The sequence below is a fragment of the Dipodomys ordii genome, unplaced genomic scaffold (assembly GCF_000151885.1).
Source record: "Dipodomys ordii isolate 6190 unplaced genomic scaffold, Dord_2.0 Scaffold107, whole genome shotgun sequence".
In the NCBI taxonomy this organism is placed as follows: Eukaryota; Metazoa; Chordata; class Mammalia; order Rodentia; family Heteromyidae; genus Dipodomys; species Dipodomys ordii.
This window is the reverse complement of record NW_012267323.1, coordinates 3,745,336-3,761,421: the sequence shown is the minus strand read 5'-3', so window position 1 is coordinate 3,761,421 and position 16,086 is coordinate 3,745,336. Positions and strand designations below refer to the sequence as shown.

Genomic DNA, 16,086 nt, shown 5'->3' with positions numbered 1-16,086 from the left:
TCCGGCCTCGGCGACGCCGCCGCCGCCGCCGCCGCTGAGGGCGACGAGCCGGTGCGGCCCCTGTGCAAACCGCGGGGCATCTGCTCCCGCGCCTACTTCCTGGTGCTCATGGTGTTCGTGCACCTGTACCTGGGCAACGTGCTGGCGCTCTTGCTGTTCGTGCACTACAGTAACGGCGACGAGACCACCGACCCGGGACCCCAGCCTCGTGCCCGGGAAGACCCTCCCCCGGCCCCCGCTCTGAGCCCCCTCCCCCGGCTGGAGGGCATCAAGGTGAGGACGCCCCTTCCCCCCCCCAGCACCCCTATTGCTCTCCAAGGCCCAACCCGAGGGGAAGGTCGCTCACCCATGTCCCTCCCCCTGCCCCCCCCATCCCTACTCTTACCCCTCCACCCCTTCTGCACCTGACTGACTGGGGGGGGGGTGGTCATCCCCATGCGCGCGCATCTGCAGGCCAGCCAGATGTTGCTACCACCACCCCCAACCCCGCCCCAGTGCCACCTGGCACCCCAGCTCTACCCACCCGCTGTGTGCCTTTCCTTGTAGGTGGGGTACGAACGCAAAGTCCAGCTGGTCACAGACAAAGATCACTTCATCCGAACCCTCAGTCTGAAGCCGCTGCTGTTTGGTAAGTCTGTAGTACCGTCCTGAGACGGTGGGTGGGCGGGTGGGTGGGTGGCAGCAGTGCAGGGTGGTTCCTGTTTGGCAGCGTGCTTTCTGTTTTGAAAATGAACCCTCCCTGAGAGAATATATATATATATATATATATATATATATATATATATATATATACACACACACACACACACACAAAACTATAGATATCTATCTATCTGTCTGTCTATCTATCTATTTTTCTGTCTCTTGTGGGGCTTGAACTCAGCCCGGGCACTGTCCCTGAGCTTTTCTGCTCAAGGTTAGTGCTCAACCACTTTGAGCCACAACTCCACGTCCAGTTCTTTGGTGGTGGTTCCTAGAAGATGAGTCTTTCCTGCTGAAGCTGGCTTTCAACCCTAATCCTCAGATCTCAGCCTCCAGAGTAGCTGGGATTATAGGTGTGAGCCACCAGCACCCTGCTAAACTTGATTTCTTTTTTTAAATTGTCTTCGAACATTTTCTACCCTTACTAGTCCTGTTACCTAGAAGGAGGAGAGGGCTGGAGACTGATAAAACCAGCTGCTAACTGGTCTCAGGGCCTCTGGGGAAATCATACCTCCAAAGTAGATTTTGGGATCTGATGACAAGTGGGAGTGTGCCCTCAAGCCTACCCGAGCCGACCCTTTGCTCCCAGCATTCCACCATACCAGAGATTCTTTCTATTATCTAGGGCTGGCAGAATTTGTTCAGGGTGACCTCATTTAGAGCCATATCATAGTTTCTGTTTTCTGAGATTTTTATTACATAATAGGCTTCATGTGATTATTTCATTTGGGTGTAGGTGCATGTGTGCACACAGGCACGCACATGCGTGTACACCAATACTGGTGCTTGAACTCAGGGCCTGGGCACCGTCCCTGAGCTTTTTTACAATTTTTATTTTTTTCTTCAAGGCTGACACTCTACCACTTGAGCCATAGTTGTACTTCCAGCTTTTGGTGTTCATTGGAGATAAGAGACTCATGGACTTTTCTGCCTGGGCTGGCTTCAAAGTAGGATCTTATCTTAGCCGCCTAGGTAGCTAGGATGACAGGCATGAACCCCCAGCACCATGCTATTTCCATTCATTCCTAAAACACCCCTGTAATGTGGATGCAACTCACATTTTCTCTCGGGCCAATGGGTAAAGTGAGGCAGCTAGGGTTGCAGTGGTTAGTTTAGTGATGAAATGGATTAAAACCCAATCAGGGGACCAAGGCATGTGGCTTAGTGGTAGAGTGCTTGCCTAGCATGCATGAAGCCCTGGGTTCCATTCCTCAGTACCACATACACAGAAAAAGCCAGCAGTGGTGCTGTGGCTCAAGTGGTAGAGTGCCAGCCTTGAGCAAAAGAAGCTCAGGGACAGTGTCCAGGCCCTGAGTTCAAGACGCAGGACTGGCAAAAAAAAAAAAAGAACTCATCAGGGGCTGTGGTGTGTGGCTTAGTGGTAGAGTACTTGCCTAGCATGCATGAAGCCCTGGGTTCAATTCCTCACTACTCTTGCTGCTGATTAACTGTAAAACCTATGTCAAGTACTGTTTTAGGTACTTGGAACACACCCTTGTTCACTACAGCCCAAACAGTGACAAAGGAAGGGAAAGGCAACATGATAAACAAATAATTAACTCTCTTGTGGTGTAGCCATGTTAGGAAGTGAGACATAATTAATTGTAGACAAGACAAAATTTTACCTGAGGGGGTGGTGGTAAAACTCTTAATAGGTAAGTGAGGTGAGCCTTCCTGAGGAAAATATTTTAAACCAGGTGCTGGTGCATGGAGCTGGGAATGTGGCTTAGTGATAGTGTTTGCCTAGCATGCATGAAGCCCTGGGTTCAATTCCTCAGTACCACATAAACAGAAAAGGCCAGAAGTGGTGCTGTGGCTCCCAGAACTGGCATAATTAATTAATTAATTAAATGAATGTGGTAGAGTGCTAACCTTGAGCAAAAGAGTTCAGGGACAGCACCCAGTTCAAGCCCCTGAGTTCAAGCCCCAAGACAGACCAAAAATAAATAAATAAAGAGGGAGGAGGCAGAATGTAACTTCTTCCTGCTCTGCCCTAGAGCTCTTGACTCCAAACCTGTCAGACCCAACATGCTACATCTCAACGAGGGGAAGAAAGCCCCAGATGTGAGCTATAGGAAGGGATACTAGGCTTTTCCTGGGCTTTTTTGTGTCTCTCTCTAATGGTCAGTCGCTTTTTCAGGTTGCTTTCATTGGTGCTGGTGGTGTGTCTATAGAGTTATGTCTCCTGATCATCGTTGGCTCAATGGGCCGTCTGGGTGCTGTCTGTCTTCCTGTCTATAACCACCATTACCCTTTCTAACTTGGTACTCTCTCCAAAAGCAGCTGGGGCCCCTCTGCTGAGCCAGCAGAAGTTTGAATCCATTTCCCTTAACTATTTAAGGTAAATGAGTCATTGCTACTGGTACCCAAATAGGATTTTGAGAGCTAATTTGTGTGTGTGTGTGTGTGTGTGTGTGTTGGATTTCTAGGCTTTGAACTATGGTCCTTGTGCTTGCTAAGCAGGTCCTCTACCACTTGAGCCATGCCCCCACCCCCTTTTTGCTTTAGTAATTTTTCAGGTAGGGTTTTCTGGTTTTTAGCCAATACCTTGATTAATATACACCTCTATGCCCAGTTTATGGCTTAAGATGTATTGGTATGGGGAGAGGTCTCACTATTTATTTATTGCCTGGCCTGGCCTTAATCCCCCTGATCTCCAGCTCCACAGTAGCTGGGATTACACGCGTGAGTCACCGTGCCTAGCCCAAAGGTATTCTTTTTCAGTTTAAGAAAAACAAACACCCAGCTGTATCAGATCTCTAGGCCCACAACAAACACAGGAGGCTCAGTGTAGAGAAAGTTCTAATGTGTATATCAGTGCAACGTTTGAGCAAATGAATGTCGTTTTCTGCATGGACTGCGTCCTTAACACACACACACACTTGCCACTTCATGGGTAGCTGCTTGTCAGAGCCATCAACTCAGTAAAGGACAAGCAGGTATGTATGGGTCTGTCTGAAGCCTAACCAGGTAAACCCTGCCCAAGGGGGGCATTGTTTGAAGCTGTTTGTTTACCCTGAGACTCAATTTAGGGTATTGGAGCATATGAGCAGTTGCAAGACAATGGCTAGGTTGTCATCACGGACTTGTAAAAGACATAAAGCAATAGTCTTTCCTGCCCAGTACACATAGCTGCCAGATAGTCTAACTTGCCTTGTTACCCCCCCCCCCCTTGCTTACTCAGGAAGAGCTCTGAAGTACAGGACATATTCCTGCCCTATTTGAATCTTGGGCCATTTTGGCTTGTGATCTTGCGCCTCTCATCCTAGCTACTCAGGAGGCTGAGATCTGAGGAGCAATATTCGAAGCCTGCCAGGGCAAGAAAGTTCAAGAAAGACTTTTTGTTTTGTTTTGTTTTTTTTTAATAGTCCAGCAGTCTTTTATTTTTTTTACATCTCTTAGACCATGAATTCATAGGGAATCGGTTCCAATAGCTCAGGCTCATTTCCATTGGTTCTCACACAATGTGCTTCTCTGGGTGGAGCAGGCTGGTGCTTCAATTGAACCCAGGTTCCTTTCTCTCTGGCTTCCTTCTTTTTCTAGTCATTTTCCTTCACTCGTTTCAGGAAGCTGTCTCGGCTCTTAAGAGTATTTAATACGATCACTACAAACATTAATCCTCTTGGCAAGGATCTTGCCCTTAACTTGATTGTTCACAACAATGCCAACAGCATGCATGCTGGGTAACATTAGAGACCCTTCCAGTTTTGCCATGGTAGCATTGGTGGGGCATTCCTTTTTGAACAGTACCCATTCCCTTGATGTCTACAATACCGCCTTTCTTGTAGATTCTCAGGTATGTGGCCAAAGGAACAACTCCCCTGTTTCCTGAAGGGCCTAGAGAACATGTATCGAGTACCTCTCCTCTTTCCCTTTGTGTTTGTTATTTTGGCAAATTACTGGAAGATGGTGGTTCTGGCCAAAAGGCTTAAGAGAGACTCTTATCTCCAGTGAACCGCCAGAAAACTAGAAGTGGTACTATGGCTCAAAGTGGTAGAGTGCTAGCCTTGAGACAGTGCCCAAGCCCTGACTTCAACTCCCACAACCAACAAGAAAAAAAGAAAAAAGAAAAGAAAAGAAAGGAAGAGGGGCTGGGAATGTGGCTTAGTGGTAGAGTGCTTGCTTAGCATGCATGAAGCCCTGGGTTTGATTCCTCAGTACCATACACAGACACACATACAGACACATAGACACAGACACACATACAGACACACAGACAGACAGACAGACAGACAGACAGATACACATACACACACACACACACACACACAGAGGAAGTGGTGCTGTGGCACAAGTGGTAGAGTGCTAGCCTTGAGTAAAAGAAGCTCAGGGACAGTGCCCAGGCCCTGAGTTCAAGTCCCAGGACTGGCCAAAAGAAAAAGACAGAGGAGGGGGGAAAGGGAAGGAGGGAGGAATGGAAGGAAGGGAAGAAAGAAAAGCCCCAGCCCCTGTAGTTCTAGTTCTTGGCACTGGTGATGGGGTCACTTGTATTCAGCCAACTGTGGTTTCCATGGCCCTGGTACCAGGTACCAGCTGTATTGGATCAGGTGGCTTTGGGTGTACAGGAGAATGTACATACAGGGGACAAACAACTGCAGTCCAGCATCGTAGAATGGGTACCAATTCTGTGTGGGTGCTGTGATCTGGCTTTTAACATATCTCATCTGTCTGTGTGTGTGTGTGCATGTGCGTGCAGCATTGGGTTTGATTCTTCAGGACTACATAAACAGAAAAAGCCAGAAGGGGAAATGTGGCTGAAGTAATAGGGTGCTAGCCTTGAGCACAGAGAGGCTCAGGGACAATGCCCAGGCCCTGAGTTTAAGCCCCAGGACTTGTAAAACAAATAAACAAAAACAAAGAGTCTCATGGACTTTCCTGCCCAGGCTGGCTTCAAACTATTATCCTCAGCTCTCAGCCTCTTGAGTAGCTAGCTAGATATGATCCACTGGTACCCAACTGGAATTTTTTTTGGGGGGTCGGTCATGGGGCTTGAACTCTGGGCTTGGGCACTGTCCCCGCGCTCTTCAGCTCAAGGTGAGGTGGTAGACCACCTGAGCCACAGCGCCACTTCCAGTTTTCTAGTGGTTAATTGGAGATGAGTCTCAAGGAGTCTCAAGGACTTTCCTGCCCGGGCTGGCTTTGAACCATGATCCTCAGATCTCGGCCTCCTGAGTAGCTAGAATTACAGGCATGAGCCACTGGTGCCCAGCCCCTGCTGGAATTTTTTCTATTTGTTTTTTAACTCTAATTAGTCATAGGATCTAGATTTCTCTCTCTTTTTTTCTCTCTCTCTTTTTTTCCAGTCCTGGGGCTTGAACGCAGGGCCTGGGCACTGTCCCTGAGCTTCTTTTGCCAAGGCTAGCACTCTACCACTTGAGCCACAGCACCACTTCCAGTTTTCTGGTGGCTTATTGGAGATAAGAATCTCATGGAGAAGCCGGGCGCTGGTGGCTCACGCCTGTAATCCTAGCTACTCAGGAGGCTGAGATCTGAGGATCACGGTTCAAAGCCAGCCCGGGCAGGAGAGACCGTGAGACTCCTATCTCCAATAAACCACCAGAAAACCGGAAGTGGCGCTGTAGCTCAAGTGGTAGAGCGCTCGCCTTGAGCAGAAGAGCTGAAGGACAGCGCCCAGGCCCAGAGTTCAAGCCCCACGACCTACAAAAAAAAAAAAAGAATCTCATGGAGGGCTGGGAAGGTGGCTCAGTGGTAGAGCGCTTGCCTTGCATGCATGAAGCCCTGGGTTCAATTCCTCAGCCCCACATAAGCAGAAAAAGCCAGAAGTGGCACTGTGGCTCAAGTGGTAGAGCACTAGCCTTGAGCTGAAGAGCTCTCAGGCCCAGAGTTCAGGCCTCAAAACCAGAAAAAAAAAAAAATAGAGTCTCATGGACTTTGCTGCCCAGGCTGGCTTTGAACTGGGATCCTTAGATCTCAGCCTCCTGAGTAGCTAGGATGACAGGTGTGAGCCACCAGTGCCCGGCTGTTTCACCTTAATGGTTTGAAAGGAGTAGGGTGGTGGTGAAGACCTATAAGGGATGTGCCAAGATTCACGTGGTTGACCAGGAGTAGCCATAACAGGGCCATGCAATTGGCCTGTATAGCTTCACACAGGTGCTGCTGTATGGGGTGGATGATGGGGGGGAGGCTGGGGGGGTTGGAAATGACTCTTTTCTGTGCTCTTAGCATTGCCTTGTGGCTTGGAATGCTTGGCGGTTGCTAGGCAATGACACTTTGGTCACCTAGCAACAGACCTGCCACTAGCTTGGGCCGCCACATCTCATACTTAAGCCCTTCCTCTTCCCTCATCTCTCCTCTCTTCTCCCCAATCACGCAGGCTTCTTTCTAGCTTTCCAGTGCACATCACCCTCTCGGCTGCCTTCACCCCCCCATCTCAAAGGGAGGGCCCTCTGGGGCCTGAAAAGCTTCCAGGACATTTCAGTCTCTGTCCAGGGCTGGCACAGGAATACAGGAGCCTGGTCCTCAAGTCCTTTTTTTTTTTTTTTTTTTTTTGCCAGTCCTGGGGCTTGAACTCAGGACCTTGGCACTGTCCCTGACCTTCTTTTGCTCAAGGCTAGCACTCTACTTGTAGACCCACAGCAGCACGTCTGGCTTTTTCTGTGTCTATGCTACTAAGGAATGGAACCCAGGGCTTCATGCATGCTAGGCAAGCACTCTACCACTAAGCCACACCTCCAGCCCTGGTCCTTGAGTTCAGAAAGAGCTCATTACTGCTACAGATAGTCACCCAGATGCTCTGGGATGGGCTGGCTCTGCCCAGGAACTGAGGGAATGCTGTTGACACGGTAGGTTCGGCTGAGGGAGAGCCGTGAGCCTTGTGGCTCAGCTCTGGGAGAAAAGGCCACTAGATGGGCCTTAGTTCTTTCTCTTGACATCTCTTGAGCGGCTAGAGCTTCCACACCTGGCTGTTAAGGGCCCATACCCACATGCTCACCATTGGTGGGCCCCCTGACTTTGGCACCTCTGTCCCATGGGCACCTGCATCCTTCTGCCAGGAATACTAATAAAACAACTCTTCAGCCAGGCACCAGAGCTCATGCCTATAATCCCAACTACTCAGGAGGCTGAGATCTGAGGATCCAGGCTTGAGGCCAGCAGAGGCAGGAAAGATCCATCCTCCTCCCTCCCTCCCCCTTCCTCCCTTATCCCCCTTTCTATCTTTCTTTCTTTCTTTTTCCTTTTCTTTTCTTTCTTGGTCATGGGGCTTGAACTGAGGGCCTAGGCTGCTGTCCCAGAGCTCTTTTGCTCAAGGCTAACACACTACCACTCTGAGTCACAAACACCCCTTCCAGATGGTTCATTGGAGATAAGAGTCTCACAGACTTTCCTGCCCAGGCTGGCTTTGAATCGTGATCCTCAGATCTCAGCCTCCTGAGTAGCTAGGATGGATGACAGGCGGGAGCCACCAGCACTGGCTTAGCACCCTCCCTTCATTACCAGTTTCTTCTGCCCTGGGTTTCACAAGGTAAGGTCCAGGGTTTTCTAGGAAAGGAGGTCTAACAGGTACCCATTGTAAGCTACTTAAACTGACTGGGCTTTTGTTTTTGTTTTTGTTTTCTGCCAGCCCTAGGGCTTGAAGTCAGGGCCTGAGCACTATTGTCCCTGAACTTTTTTGCTCAAGGCTAGCACCCTATGGCTTAAGCCATAGCTGCACTTTCAGTTTTTTGGTGCTTAATTGGAGATGAGTCTGGAGCCATGCCGGGCGCTGGTGGCTCACGCCTGTAATCCTAGCTACTCAGGAGACTGAGATCTGAGGATCACGGTTCAAAGCCAGCCCGGGCAGGAGAGACCGTGAGACTCCTATCTCCAATAAACCACCAGAAAACCGGAAGTGGTGCTGTAGCTCAAGTGGTAGAGCGCTCGCCTTGAGCTGAAGAGCTGAAGGACAGCGCCCAGGCCCAGAGTTCAAGCCTCACGACCGACAAAAAAAAAAAAAGAGTCTGGAGCCAGTGGCTCAAGCCTGACATCCTAGCTACTCAGGAGGCTGAGATCTGAGGATCATGGTTCAAAGCCAGCCTGGGCAGGAAAGTCCATGAATGAGACTCTTATCTCCATCTAACCACCAGAAAACCAGAAGTGGCGCTATGGCTCAAGTGGTAGAGCATTCCCCTTGAGCTGAAGAGCTGAGGGACAGTGCCCAGGCCCAGGGGTCAAGCCCCCCCACTCCCCCTCCACTAACAACAAAAAAGAGTCTCACAGATTTTCCTGCCATGGTCCTCAGATCTCTGCTCCCTGTGTAGCTAGGATGACAGGTATGAGCCACTGGTACCTGGCTTGCTGACTGAGCTTTTGATCAGCACATGGGGGTCTGGGCGGGGAGGTGTAGAGGGCATTGAAGAGATGGCACCTAATACCTAATAAACTGGAAAAAACAAAACTGGGTCTGTGTTTGCTTTTCCTTTTCTGGCTTGCTTTTTTAAATGTTATATACAAATATCGAAAGGTGACATTTGATACTGCTATCTCACATGCCCGCTGGGTAAGTTTGAGGGTTGGAGGTACAGGCCCTTTGTCTCATTTTTAGTGTCAAAATATCTGGGACCATGTCACCTAGCTCCAGCAGCTGGGTCTGGTCACGTGCTTCAGTTCTGGGTACAACAGCCTGGGTGGCCCTAGGCAAATTACCAAACTTGCTTGTGTAGATGGATCCTCATGGATTGCCAAGAGGAGTGGAGATGCCCTTGGTCAGAATCTCTGCCATCCCAGAATGATCTGCTGTGATCAGGTTTTTTGTTTTGTTTTTGTTAGTTGTAGGGCCTGAACTCTGGGTCAGGGCGCTGTCTCTCATCTCTTCAGCTCAAGGCTAGCGCTCTACCACTTTAGCCATAGTGCCACTTCTGGCTTTTTCTGCTAATGTGGTACTAAGGAATTGAACCCAGGGCCTCCTGCATGCAAGGCAAGCACTCTACCACTGAGCCATCTTGCCAGCCCTGCTCCTGATTAATTCATTGGCTCAGCAAGAGCAGCTTTAAAGCACTTCTTAACATTTGTATGAGAACATAGCCACAGTGAGATGATCAGCACCCAGTTATTCAGGAACATGGAGGCCAAGGCCCTTGAACTGGCCTACAGCTTTTGGTTCTTGTGCTTTGGTCTTGCCCCTAGTGGGGCTTGAACTCAGCCTTTCTCTTGCTCTCACTCAGCTTGTCCCTTATGGCTGGAATTCTACCACTTGAATCATACCCTTCCCACCCTTCTTTTTTTTCTTCTTCTTCTTTTTGTCAGTCTTGGGGCTTGAACTCAGGGCCCGGGCACTGTCCCTGAGCTTCTTTTTGCTCAAGTCACAACATCAGTTCTGGCTTTTTCTGTGTATGTGGTACTGAGGAATCGAACCCAGGGCTTCATGCATACTGGGCAAGCACTCTACCACTAAGCCACAGTCCCAGCCCCCACCCTTCATTTTAATTGGAATCATGCTAAAAGGCAAAAAAAAAAAAAGCTAGCAAGGGTCACCTACCATCTTTCCACTATAAACTTATATGCACATTAAAAAGAGGCAAGCCCGTCCTTTGGCTTTCAGTCCTGCTCCAAGCAGACTGAGCTTGTTCCAGGAACTTTCTGAATAATGTAGATTGTCATCCCTCCTTCTACACACTGGCCAACACTTGCAGGACAACTCAAGCAAGTCACACTGCAGAGCAGAGCAAATGTGTTCTGGAAAGCCCTCCACACACATGGCGGCGCTCACATCCCAGAAGTCCTGTAGGGATCCAGGAGAAAGGTGCTGTATGGACAGTGCTCTGATTCCATCCTCCGCCTCACCCACTCCTTCTTCTGCAGAAATCCCTGGCTTCTTGAGCAATGAGGAGTGTCGCCTCATCATCCACCTGGCCCAGATGAAGGGCTTACAGCGCAGCCAGATCCTACCCACTGAAGAGTATGAGGAAGCGATGAGCACTCTGCAGGTCAGCCAGCTGGACCTCTTCCGGTTGTTGGACCAGAACCACGATGGTCACCTGCAACTCCGAGAGGTTGGGATCTTGGGCCCTCAGTAGGCACTGGGAGAGGGAATACCTAGCTTTACCTCCCCATTGGTCATGTCACTCAGTCAAGTTCACACCGCAGTCAGATGCCGTTCTAGATCTATTTGCACAGGTTCAGGGTCATCCTGTTTTATTTTGGTTTGTTGGTGCCTATCTTGGGACTTGAACTCAGGGCCAGGGCACTGTCTCTAAGCTGCTTTTCTTCAAAGCAATTCCAGTTTTCTGAGTGGTTTACTGGAGATCAGAGTTTCCTGCCCGGGCTGGCTTTGAACCGTGATCCTCAGATCTCAGCTTCCTAAGTAGCTAGGATGAAAGGCGTGAGCCACCAGCTTGAGCTTGGTCTTTCTGAAAGTCCTTATGGCCATGTCCTGGACAGGCCTCCCATTAGTGCCTATTTTTTCTGGGATAGCCAGGCCCTGGCCTGTCCCCCAATCCTCACCTGAAGTGCATGGTCTGTCCACTCTCCCTTGAGCCAGAAACATTCCAACAGGGCTGGCACTGTGGATCGCCCTCAGGCCTCTTGTCCACCCTCTTTCTGGCCTTCACAGATAACCTATGTTGAACCTCCTATCAGCCTAAGGGGCCTTGGCTCTGTCCTGTGTCCCCACCTATGTCCCATCACTGAACCCTTGGCTCTCCAGCAAGAACTGAGCCAGCTGTGCTCCGAGGCCTCCACCACTGGGCTCATCCCACTGAGGGACCAACCCTCTTGTGCTTTAGGTTCTGGCCCAGACTCGTCTGGGAAACGGATGGTGGATGACGCCGGAGAGCATTCAGGAGATGTACTCGGCAATCAAGGCTGATCCTGATGGTGATGGTGAGCTCACGCCCCTTCACACCTCTGACCCTGGGAGCCACGCCTCCTATTCCCCTCTGGGAAGCTTGAGCCCTTACCCGAACAGTAGAGAACCTCACGTGCCCCTTTCCATAGTGGCCAGAGACAGGAGGTGAGGGGGTGTTTTTTGCCCTGCACCTCCAGGACGTAGACAAGTCAGCCAGCCCCTACCCAGGCTCCTTGGTGACAATCTAGGGGGCAATTCCTGGAGACCTTTTGCCCTCCTCGGACAGAGGTGAATGGAGCTAGATGGAAGAATTTGGCTGTGGCCTGTGGTTAGGGGGCTGTCATACTGCCACCAAAACAGAGCTGCTGTCAGCTTGTGAATGCTGAGTAGCTCAGGAAGCTAGGTAGATGGTGACTCAGCCTGCAGAACATAGAACAAACTTCCCGGCTCTCTCCTAGAACCCTCAAAGGGTGGATCCCTTGCTTTGTTATAGGACCAGAGCATGAGTGCTTCCTTGCTGGGGGTGGGGGGGCTCTAGGTAGGATTTATTTGCTAGGGTGGGCTGGCAACCCATCAGGAAGGACTGGCTAAGTGAGTTCCACTCATGAAGAATCCCCCTAGGATGTAGCCCAACTTACACTCTATACAGTGTGGAAGGTCCTGGAAGGAGAGCCAGCACTCACTGCTCTCTCTTCCCTTACTCTCTACAGCTTAGGGGCGTGGCCACCACACTCCTAGAGCCTAGGGCCCTGGCCAGGTAGCTCTGCCTCCTTTTGGAGCCCCTTTTCTCAACTTGCTCAGTAGGGGTTTGGGTTTCTTCCTTCTGGGGACCAAGTCAAGGCTTAAACAGAAAACAAACTTCTCTGGGTCTTCCCTTAGGGCCCGATGTGACAGAAACCAGGTTCATCTGACCCAAGAGTCCAGGTGGGGACAAGTGCACATGGCCCCCCAGTGCCTGAGGCCAGGGGCTGCTGCTGCCTTTGGGGTAGGTAGGGAGGTACTGCCTGCCACTATGGTTTCCCTCCTTGGGCCTGACGGGCACTGATGACGCATGCTCTGTCCAGGAATGCTGAGTCTGCAGGAGTTTTCCAGTGTGGACCTTCGAGACTTCCACAAATACATGAGGAACCACAAAGCCGAGTCGAGTGAGCTGGTGCGAAACAGCCACCACACGTGGCTGTACCAGGGTGAGGGCGCCCACCACGTCATGCGCTCCATCCGCCAGAGGTGAGCACCTGGAGCTCTCTTCCCTGGGGCAGGGCCTTCTGCAGAAGTCCTTTTAGTTACACATTCTAAAAAAAATTGAAGCCAGGTGCCAGTGGCTCTTGCCTGGAATTCCAGCCTCTCAGGAGATCTGAGAGCTGAGGATCTGAGCTGAGATCTGAGGGTCATGGTTTAAAGCCAATCCAGGTAGGAAAGGCCATGAGACTCTTAGCTCCAATGAACCACCGAAAAGCCAGAAATAGAGTCGTGGCTCTAAGTGGTAGAGTATACCAGCCTTGAGCGAAAAAGCTAAAGGACAGACCCCAGGCTCTAAGTTGAAGCCCCAGAATGGAAATACACAAAAATCACCCTGAGGGCTGGGAAGGTGGCTCAGTGGTAGAGTGCTTGCCTAGCATGCATGAAGCCCTGGGTTCCATTCCTCAGTACCACATACACAGAAAAAGCCAGAAGTGGCTCTGTGGCTCAAGTGGTAGAAGGCTAGCTCTGAGCAAAAAGAAGCCTAGGGACAGTGCCTAGGCCTTGAGTTCAAGCCCCAGGACTGGCAAAAAAAAATCACCTTGAGAGGAAGGCCTCACCTCTCCCTCCTCCTCCTCCCAGTTTAGTGGAAATCTCAGTTTATCCAATCCAGTGCTTCCCTCTATGCTTGGCATTCATGAGGAAGCCCATCTTCCCTGGGAGACTGAATGTCCACTGCTCACCAGGGTGCTGCGCCTCACTCGCTTATCACCAGAGATCGTGGAGCTCAGTGAGCCACTGCAGGTTGTGCGATACGGTGAGGGAGGCCACTACCATGCCCATGTGGACAGCGGGCCTGTGTACCCAGAGACCATCTGCTCCCATACCAAGCTGGTAGCCAATGAGTCTGTACCCTTCGAGACCTCCTGCCGGCAAGTACTTCCCACCAGGGGGCGGGCTCCATTGCCAGGTGAGCGGGCGGGGCATAATCATTGGACCACTCTTAGTCAGTGAGGTCCTTAATTCTCCCTCAAATCTCTGCTGAGGGACTGCTAGCCATTCGGTCTCAAGGCAGTGTAGATGGACATACTTGCACTGAAATGAGGCCTCCAGCTGGGCCTTCAGATCTTTTGCCACCCTTCCCCCAAGATTTGATCTTGACTTTTCTCAGCCTCCTCCCTCCGTAGGTTGAGCATCTCCTTTGCATCTAGCTGTTTCGGCTCAGCCCCCTTCTTGTTTCCCAGGAGATCTTTTGCATAATCTTGCTGATTGTCCAAGCCTACCTTTCCCAGCCTAGGCTTTGGTCAGTAATTTAGCTAAGTATGATCATAAGACAAAAATCAAGCCATCAAATAAACCAACAAAATACACACACACACACACACACACACACACGAAGAGACAGGATTAGTGGGAAGGAGGGTTTAGGGGAACACTGGACGGTAGTCTACCCCATTGTCAGTCATCTTAACCCTCTGGTCCCTGGAAACCTGGGCATTTTATGTTGCCTACAAGTAAGCCCCTGGAAACAGCCAACAGTTGGGGACCTGCTCAGCAGATCCCCTGTCTTACAGCTACATGACCGTGCTGTTTTATTTGAATAACGTCACCGGTGGGGGCGAGACTGTCTTCCCAGTAGCAGACAACAGAACCTACGATGAAATGGTAAGGGCCAACTCTTCCTCTTGTGGGCTGGCAGGGCCCTGGGCGAGTGTAGGGTATCCACCTCTTCCGCACCTGGGGGGAGGACCCAAGTGGTCCCCTGGGCTGGTCTAGTTGTTTTCCCTCAGGCCGCCTTGGCTGCCTTGGCCACACGATGAGAAGGGAGGCTTTGAAACACTCCATCCACTTTCCCGCAGAGTCTAATTCAGGATAACGTTGATCTCCGGGACACTCGGAGGCACTGTGACAAGGGGAATCTGCGTGTCAAGCCCCGGCAGGGAACAGCAGTCTTCTGGTACAACTACCTGCCTGATGGGCAAGGTGAGGGCCATGGCCAGGCCAACAGGTCTCCCTTACCCATCCCCCCCTGCCATTTTGGAGGGCTGTTTCCCAACGCCCTCCCAGATGGGCTTCTTGACCTTGGTGCCTTTCCAAACAACATCCTTTTTTAGTGATTTCAGTAAGCTACCCTAGCACCTGTGCAACCTCTTGGGTTAGCTTGGCCCTTGCCACTCTGATGCCTTCATGTTCCTGCTTTGGGGGGGGGGGATACCTATCTCTCACCAGCCAAGGCTGGTTTCACAGGGCCAGTGATGCTGATCATGTTGGTGAACCAAATGATGGGCCCTCAAGGAAGCCTTAGGCTTGGACATGGGCTCCCCAAGACATGAATAGGTCACTGTTGGGCCTGCCTACACTTTGTCCCCTCCCCCCCCCCCGTTTGTCTAAGGGCCGAGTTCACGCATGCCCACATCCAGCCTGCGAGGGGTTCCCTTCTCAACCTTGTCCCTTGTCCCCACCGCCCTCCTTTAGGTTGGGTGGGTGACGTGGACGACTACTCGTTGCACGGGGGCTGCCTGGTAACACGAGGCACCAAGTGGATCGCCAACAACTGGATCAACGTGGATCCCAGCCGGGCACGGCAAGCCCTGTTCCAGCAAGAGATGGCGCGCCTGGCCCGCGAGGGGGGCGGCGACTCGCAGCCAGAGTGGGCCCTGGACCGGGCCTACCGCGATGCACGCGTGGAGCTTTAAGGGGAGGGGGGCGACGTGGAGGCCCGCTGTACCCCACCCCCTGCGGATGTCCCACCCGCCCCGCGCCGGCCGCCCCCGCGGGCACCCCCTAGATTCCTTGGTATTTATGGCGTCCAGACCCCACCCCCACGCTACCCGGGCAAATAAAAACCACCAGGCTGGGCGACCGGTCACCGGGCAGACAATACCGCGGCGCCGGCAGGGAGCGGGAGACCCCGCGGGGATGCGCGGCCCGGGCTTCGAGCGCTCCGCCGGAGTCACGTGAGGGGGAGGAGGGGGCGAAGCCACGCCCCCACCTCTTCGCGGGCTCAGCCAATCAGGGGCCGGATTGCGTGGGGCGCAGGGTCGTCATTGGACGACCACAGCCCGGCCGCCGGGGCTTCGGCTACCTGTAGCTGAGGGAGCCGGCGGGTCGTCGGCCGGGCGGGCGCGCGCGGAGGGCTCGTTCTCGCGAGAGCGCAGCTGCCTGGCTCGGAGGAGCAGCCGCGGCGGCGGGGAGCGGAGCCGTCATGGACGCTGTGGAGGACTGTGTGTGGCCGAGGGCCACGTCGGAGCTCATCCTCCTGCCGGTCACGGGCCTGGAGTGCGTGGGGGACCGGCTGCTGGCGGGTGAGGCTCGTGCTGCAAGCGGGTGGGCGAAGAGAAAGTAATCTTCCGCCCGAGGCGGGGACAAAGGGCCGCGCGGGGCGAGGACGGGGGTGTGCGGGGTCGGGGGTGTGCGGGGAC

General features: G+C 52.1%; 2 protein-coding genes and 1 pseudogene across 2 annotated transcripts in view; 2 read left to right on the top strand and 1 right to left on the bottom strand.

Moving 5' to 3' along the window:
* On the top strand, positions 1 to 15,506 carry P4htm (prolyl 4-hydroxylase, transmembrane (endoplasmic reticulum); the record flags this gene model as incomplete). The annotated part of the gene is made up of 9 exons (XM_013028061.1): positions 1 to 273; positions 547 to 628; positions 10,501 to 10,691; positions 11,424 to 11,520; positions 12,550 to 12,712; positions 13,411 to 13,596; positions 14,239 to 14,329; positions 14,524 to 14,647; positions 15,140 to 15,506. Coding segments are annotated over 9 exons (1,428 nt in total), but the record flags the coding sequence as incomplete, so codon positions are not given.
* On the bottom strand, positions 4,101 to 4,598 carry LOC105994486 (annotated as a pseudogene).
* Positions 15,507 to 15,832: 326 nt separating the features above from the next.
* Positions 15,833 to 16,086, top strand: part of Wdr6 (WD repeat domain 6) — an 8,233-nt gene continuing 7,979 nt past the window's right edge. Inside the window, exon 1 of the mRNA XM_013028060.1 lies at positions 15,833 to 15,969. Within this exon, the coding sequence (XP_012883514.1) occupies positions 15,870 to 15,969 (100 nt within the window). The 5' untranslated portion in view covers positions 15,833 to 15,869. The remainder of the gene's footprint in view (positions 15,970 to 16,086) is intronic.